Source organism: Tachysurus fulvidraco, chromosome 15 (assembly GCF_022655615.1).
Source record: "Tachysurus fulvidraco isolate hzauxx_2018 chromosome 15, HZAU_PFXX_2.0, whole genome shotgun sequence".
Classification (NCBI taxonomy): domain Eukaryota; kingdom Metazoa; phylum Chordata; class Actinopteri; order Siluriformes; family Bagridae; genus Tachysurus; species Tachysurus fulvidraco.
In genome coordinates this window covers 3,048,678-3,056,529 of record NC_062532.1, presented here as the reverse complement: position 1 = coordinate 3,056,529, position 7,852 = coordinate 3,048,678, and the positions used below count along the sequence as shown (strand labels likewise).

At 42.4% G+C, this 7,852-nt stretch overlaps 1 protein-coding gene across 1 annotated transcript in view; it reads left to right on the top strand.

Moving 5' to 3' along the window:
- The window catches only part of LOC113647309 (voltage-dependent T-type calcium channel subunit alpha-1I-like), a 110,871-nt gene extending 103,837 nt beyond the window's left edge, over positions 1-7,034 (top strand). Inside the window, 3 exon segments of the mRNA XM_047801156.1 lie at positions 1,318-1,426; positions 1,705-1,934; positions 2,643-7,034. Of these exon segments, the coding sequence (XP_047657112.1) occupies positions 1,318-1,426; positions 1,705-1,934; positions 2,643-3,128 (825 nt within the window). The 3' untranslated portion in view covers positions 3,129-7,034.
- Positions 7,035-7,852: the final 818 nt, after the last annotated feature.

Below are 7,852 nucleotides of genomic sequence, written 5' to 3'. Positions count from 1 at the left end.
GATCTTTAGATCGGAAAATCAGAAAGACGACATTATTTACAATTATGTAATAAAGCGGGGGTCACGGTGACTTAGTGGTTAGCACGTTCGCCTCACACCTCCAGTGTTGGGGGTTCGATTCCCGCCTCCACCTTGTGTGTGTGGAGTTTGCATGTTCTCCTCGTGCCTCGGGGGTTTCCTCCGGGTACTCCGGTTTAGTCCCTGGTCCAAAGACATGCATGGTAGGTTGATTGGTATCTCTGGAAAATTGTCCGTAGTGTGTGTGTGTGTGTGAGTGAATGAGAGTGTGTGTGTGTGCCCTGTGATGGGTTGGCACTCCGTCCAGGGTGTATCCTGCCTCGATGCCCGATGACGCCTGAGATCCCCCGTGACCCGAGAAGTTTCGGATAAGCGGTAGAAAGTGAATGAATGAATGAATGAATGTAATAAAAGCAGTCTAATGACAAAATACGAAATACTAATTTCAAAATCTATCCACTGTCTGATTTTCAGATCAGTAATTAATTCCTTTCTGTTTCATGGTTTAATGGTTGTTTTAAATGGAGTTTAATAAAGACTGTAATTCTAAATGAAACTAAGATTTATGGCACAGACTTGAGTCCTGATCTGATGAGAAACTCACACGGATGTGATGCAGCGAAAATGACGGGATTGTTACAGAATTTAGATGAACTCTGTCTCGAACTTTAAAGCTTGTAACTTTATCAGTCGTGTGAATGTTGACTAATTTGCGGCGTTGAGACGTGAGATGTCGAACTCTCCGTATGCTTGATGCTCAGCTTGTACTTTTACAAAACAGTCTTTAATGAAGCCTCTTATGGGAAAGATTCGACATCTGCTGCATAAAATCTGAGCAACAAAACATTTAGAACTGCGCCGTTCTCTAATAAAGAGCCTGGCAGCTCTGTGGCAGCCATTTTTACACCACTGTAATCTTTTAAATCTCCCTCAGCATCAGCTTCTTAATGGACCCTAATCAGTGAAAACTACCGTGGACTCGTGCTAATGAGCCCATAGACTATAGAAATAAGATAAGTAAATCCTGCAGGCTGGGACAGAGGGTTCTGGTCTAGGTTTCAGGCTCAGCACATAGAACAAGAGAACATACTGCATACAGAGGCAGAATCATCATCAAATGGATGGTTAGAATCATCTACAGGAAGGAATTAGATCATTTTCATCACTAAAAGGATCAATAAGGAGAAGTGAGTTATATGAATGTATCAGTAGGTTAAGGAGGTTTTAATGCCAGGCTCTGATCTGATGGGCTGTAGTGACGTTCGCTGAGCTGAGCTTTGCTATGATTACACCGTATAGATGGAGAAAAGCTTGGAGGAGGCAGCAGGGGGTGAAGAAGCAGCGAGAGCCGAGGGCGGAGGTCACAGATGGCTCCGGAAGACATACACACCAAACCGCCATAGCATCGGTAACGTACAATACAATCATGCGTCACATGAAAGATCTGCAGAGCTTCAGAAAGTGTTTTTTTTTTGTTTTGAAAAAGAATTGGACTTGGTTTGTGATTAAATTCCTTAATGTCATTAATCTGCATGAATTTTGGTCGAATTTGATATTAATCGTTGCTTAACTATCGTTATGTACGGTAACATTTAACATTTACCCAATAAAAAAAATCTGTTGAAAATAAATGGATGTTAAGTAACATATGAAGTGATGAAGTGATGTTCTGTTTATTTCTGTCAGGTGGGTCTCTGTGTAGCAGCAGTTTTAGAAGAAATGATAATGGGACTAGAAGTGATTCCTCCGCCGTCTTCCGTCTTCCCGCTGAGTTTTTCCATCCAGCAGCAGCAGCTTTACCCGTACCCCCGAGGACTCGCCCGGGTCACAAGCACAGAGGCCCGAGGCTGAGCTCTCCAGCATCCTGGGCTTCCCTTCGCTCACCTGGAGCTAACAGTGAACTTCTCACAGCACAGGTGGAGTGTGTTGCTGCACATAGATGTCATTAGCTCTTTTGACAGTTTAGGTCTAGTGACAAGTGTCAGGTTAAATTCAACCAACATGATAGCTGTCGTAATATTTGGTATCATGACAGCTTACATCACCTGCTACATCGTGTTCTGTACGACAATGCAGAGATGGGAGCTAAGGGATCACTGGGAAGTGGGAGGTCACTAGAGCAGTTAGAGCCAGTTAGAATCAGGCTGGAACTTTTACTGAGATTACAGAGGACCAAAACGGCCTCATCACAGAATACGTTTGGACGCTGGACTAGAGACTGAAGCACTTTTGTACGTCGCTCTGAATAAGATGCTGTAGATCCTTGTCAGATAGTATAAAGGTTCTGGAGCCATGACAGAAGCTTCAACCACGTGTAAGGCAGGGACTGGAGACCATAACCATGTCTTAATCCTGACTAACGCTGAGGCTACTAGCAGGATCCTGACCGAGACTAAGACCAGGGCTAGAATACACATCGGCCTACATATTGTTTGATGTCTATAAGATTAAAATGTATTGTATTTGTATTTAACAGATGCGCTGTATTCACAGCAAAACCTGGTCATGTATAAAACATATTTGTAAAATATTTGCACCTTTTATAGAAACAGGGACTGAAGGGAAAGTTCCCGTAACGATCGTTCTTGTTGATGGTATATTATCTTTCTCTTGGTTTTCTTTAGTACGCATCTCACAGCGACTCGTCCTTGGCCACAGGAAGCTCAGAGGGAAGTCTGCAGACCACTATGGAGGAAGGGCTTAGCTTCAGTGTCTCATCTTCACAGGAACCCAACAGAGGACTTTCCACAGAGACACTGAGACCAGCCTTTGACCTCCATGCTAACAGAGTGGACCAGAGCAGCTGCCAGGGTTCTTTACATAGTTCCAACAAGGCCTGCAACAGTGAACAGTTTTCAGAAACACTGAGCAGCCTTTCTTTAACATCACTGCTCTCGCCGAGCTCTCTGCTGCCCCAACTGGTTAATAAGAGCAACAGCACTGGAAGTTTGGCTCGGGGGAAAGTGGGAAAGGACAGCAAAGGGGAAAAGGAAGGATCAGAGGGAGTGCAACTGATTAGTCTTCGGGGGACAGGAAAAGAAAAGGAAGAAGTGTCGGAAGGTGAAATCACGAGTCAACAAATAGAGGCAGGCTTGAGGAAAAACAGATGAAACCCTCTTTTTGCATCACACCTTACGTGGTTTGCGACTTTTCCTCTCCGTATTTTTGTTGCATTTTTCTGCTCGGAGACGTTCAAAGTTGGACACGTGATGTTCCGTGTTAGGAACAAAATAAGAACAAATCCTGATCTAGCACTGTCTCTCTTTTCATCCGTGGCCTGGTCCTGTTTTCTATTTTGCTCGAGAGAGGGATGTAGAGGAGCAGGATCCACTCCGACATGCACCTCTTACCCTACAGAGCAACAGAAGCAGGGGACAATACAAACAACCACCAAATACTAAATCCTGATGGTTGAGGAAGCTCAAATCAGGATGTCCAAATGCAAGCGCAGTAGGATGTAGCGGTTTCGTTTATGTTTTGGTAAATTAAATGAGTTAAAATGGAAAATATTCATTGATAAAAAAAAAATCGGTAGCAACCTTGAAAGGCTACGAAGCTATAGCGAGGAACTTTTGCATTTTATGGAAAGGGCATGCAGCTGGGAAGAAAGATATCGAAAGGGATGAAAAAAAAAATCCAAGCTATATTTAGCAGCATTGTGCACACAAAGTAAATGCTTGCATGCGTCTGCGTGTGTGCGCATATTCGTGTGTATGCGTATGTGCGATTGAAGCTCACTGAATTCGGCATTGTGCAGAATGCAATAAGGGGCCAAGATCAGAGACTCGTTTCAAGGCCAATAAGCTGGAAATCTAATTGCTGTCTGCGAAAAGGAGCAAAAAAAAGAAAAATTGTAAAAAAAAAAAAAAAAAAAAAACCATTATTTTGCATGACGGCATCTCTTCACAGACAACTTGAAATTTAAAAACTCACACAGATCCGTATGACGATGTCAATGCCGGACGATAGCAGTGTGATTTTTACTGAGGTATTTTTTTATAAACAGGTCAGCAGTAATGGAAACGAGGGAAGTTACACGTGTTATTGTTGCCTTGTCCTCAGTCCAGCCCTACTGTCTCTCTGTCCAATTTTAAATTGTCTCCTGCAAGTGACTTCCGATTTTATAACTTCGGTATCGGGAGGGGATTTTGTATGTGGGACGAAACGAACAAAAAAAGAAGACGAAGAAGAAGAAGAGGATGAAGTGATGCTTGGGAATTTCTGACTACAAAACAAGAAGCAAAGAAGGACTGAGCGGCTCTTGCATCACCGAGCGGAACCATCGCGGAGCAGCTGTGTCTGAATTAACAGAGAGGTTATGAAGATGTCGTAAGAGCTGTAATTTGAGTGTCATATGACGTTACTAGGTTTATTAGATTTACAACGGATCCGATTTTTTCATCATTACTCTGACACGGTTGGTTACCGGACTGCAATAGGATGCTACATGCTATCGTTCCTGGAATTTTGCTAATCGCACTCATTCGCTCTATCGGTAGCTAGCTTAGCTCGACCGGCTCACGTACATCTTTTAAACCTATAAATATGGCACTCAAAATACTGGAGAGGAGATGATGTTTTAGTGTAGTCCTACCGTAGCACTTAGTGTCCCTGATGTGTTGCTTTCTGTTCATAGGATTCAGGGGTTATCGTTGAAAAATGTTTGGCTTGACCTGTTGATGACTTTCTTTTTGACTGCTAGAGGTTGTCTGTCCATAATGTGGCGATGTCATCAAGTGACCATTGTACAGAATATCAATGGTGTTGTGGTTTAGTCAAGACTACACTAGTTCTCGTCACAGTGCTCGACACAGTGTTAGCTTTAGGTTTAAAGTGTTAGGTTTTACAGATTTATTTCATGAAAATCAAAGACACAAATATGAAGGGCTTTCTCACTTTCCAAGATCATCTTGGACATTTGAAGACAAATCTGCTGTCAGTGGACCAGAAAACAGATGGGAACCTGACGATACAGCAATAAAGCGTAGCTTTGTGTATGCCCTGCGTCTAAACACGTCTAAATATGATGTTATTACGATAGGATAGAATAGTGCACATAGTGGACATAACCTTGGGGGCCAATCGGAACACGCCGTTTCTCATCGTCTGATAGGATGAAATGAATAAATGAGGTCATTTAGAACTCAGGGCCTTGGAACATACCACTAAGGAAAGAGCTGAATTTTCAGACAGGAGTAAAGGAAGGAAATCATTTTTGTAATCTTTCATTAATGCATCATGAACATGGCACAACACTTTCATGCTCTCACAGTTAAACAGATGACCTTCATCTCCATCTTAAAATGTTTCTCTTATCCGTTACAAACGAGGGCCGAGAGTAGAACCTGACTAGAGTTGTGTTTTAAACCCAGTTCCAATTCCAGGAACTCTGACAAATCCATTCTGCCCCATTGGACCAATCCATTTAATGGTCCTCAGAAAGCCTGACCAATCCCACCAACATAGCAGTTATTATTCTTTGTACCTGCTGGCAATATTTTTAATGACCCCAGTTGGTCCTGGTTTCCTAAAATGTAAAGAAATCGGTTTAAACCATTTACACCACAGAGACGCTGACGCGTATAAGGCGGGTGCTGAAGGTCATGAACGAACTTGCAAGCACAACTCTGCATCAAAAACACCTCCATGTCTTCTGAAAGCTTTATAACTGATCATTCCTTCCTGCTTTCGTGGGACCGCCAGTTCTCCTGATTATTTTTTTTCCTGATGCACAACTCTAGTTTTACTCTCTGAAGCCACGGTCCAATAGAGGCTTTAGGAACATGATGTTGATCACGGTGGAACCAGATGAAGCTTTAAAACACAACTTTCCTGAATTTTGAAAGTTCTAAATATCTACAGCTGGGTTTAATTGGAGTTTTAGCAAACTAATATTAGCACGTCCTTCATTTGGGATCTTGTGCTTGCAAGACAAAGTGTCAGAGTAGAAATGTGTGACAGTTCTCACCTTATCTCAATCAGATAGTCGATCTGCTGATTAGATTAACATGTAACAAATAAATAAATAAATAAATAAATGATGCATTAATCTGGAAATCTGAACAAACCCCAGTGGATTATATGAGAGTGTCATGTCATGTTTATGAAGGCTTATGTAGGTTTAATGTCTAACAGTGTCGAGTATTAGACGGGGTTTTTATCGAGCACTGGAAGCCGGACGGACTCGCCACCGTACCATTACTGAGCTTGAACGTATGTACTTATATCTTTGTATATTGATCTGCATGTGTGCTATGCTACCAATGACGATGAAACCTTCATGCACAGTTTTCCAGTCTTTTTAGGGGTGAGAAAGATTTTCCGTAATGGGACGCACTCCGTTTTTCCCACACCCTAGAAGTCTTCCTGAGTTATGTGGAGCTGAAGCAGTGTTGGTGTACCGATCTACATTTGTAGATGCGTTTTTTTATTGACACGTGACATGTCCAGTCATCAACATGTGTAGCCACGATTGACGCCTGTCAATCAGCTGCTCGTCAGAACCGGATTCTGTCCCCGTTCTCTCACCCAGCACACTTTCAGCATTCCCTTAACTCCTCTTTTTATTCCAAGCTTCCTGTTCTCATTCTCTCTCTCTCACTCTTTCTCTTAGTTATTCCCAACATGTCCCATATTTAGTCAGAACTTCCTGTTCTCATTAACACCGACTTCTTGATCCTTAATTCCTACTTTTTCCCATATTTGGTCAGAGCTTTCTACTCTTTCTTATTAACTCTCTCACTAGACTTAAGTTTGCTGTCTTCTTCCTGCTCATGGCTCTGCGCATATTTATATAGAAATGTAATGTAACTTTTTTTCACTAATTTTCTACTTCCTGTTTCCTGTCAGCATTTTTTTTGTTGTTTTGTTTTGTTTTGTTTTTTTCCACCTGGTTCTGAACCTTGCCTGTTTTTCTTTTTTCTTTTCTCCCCCCTGTGTTTTGCCCCCTGCCTGGTGTACCCACTATGATTATTGGAATAGCCCAAAATAAACACAACTCTAATTCTTTGCACTTGCATCATGGACTTTAATTTTGCTCTTGCATTTTTATTTCTTTTTAATATTCGATGTGTGATTTCAGCTCTACAGAGTTGACCTTCTTGTTACTTTTATGTTTTTAGGAAGCAGAACCGATCGCAGGACCATAACAAACCCCATGGGCTAAAACACTGGAGCATGATTACATGCAGCAACCAATAAAATGTGTTTGATGACCAGGTTCGATTTAACGTTAACGACTCTGCGCACTTTGTCTACACTTTTAGGGGCTTTTCTTAGACACCTGGTCACTCCCTGCGTTTTCTGTGACCCGATATCTACCCGATGGTAAAAAGTCCAGGTCTAAATGCCCTCCGAAACGTTTTGGAGACGGATATAAACCCGATGGCACAAACCCCTTCAGGAGGTGGTCTGGGACGCGTTTCAGATGAAACTGGACAGGTGTAAATGAATGTGGTTGTTCGAGCCACATACGTCAGCGCTATACTCCTCCCAAACGGAACTACGTCACTCGCAGGTGACTCGTGAGTCGTGCATCGCGCCAGAAACACATATGTTTTCCCACCAGCGCTGCTCCGATCTTTCACCCAGGCGTCTCGTTGGGTCTTAAAACGCGCTGCTGCCGCCAGCGAAAATGCAGCAAACAGTAAATGCTGTTTTTTGTAGCAACCACATACACCAAAGTGTGTTCCATTTCAGTTACCCCGGAAATGAGATCAAATATATTAGCATTTTGGGCGGGAGTAGAAAGATCGGATCGATATCCGATTCGCCGAGACGCGTTTATGTGGTCTAATGTAAATGGGACAGTTTTAACTAATCAGAAGGATATCGG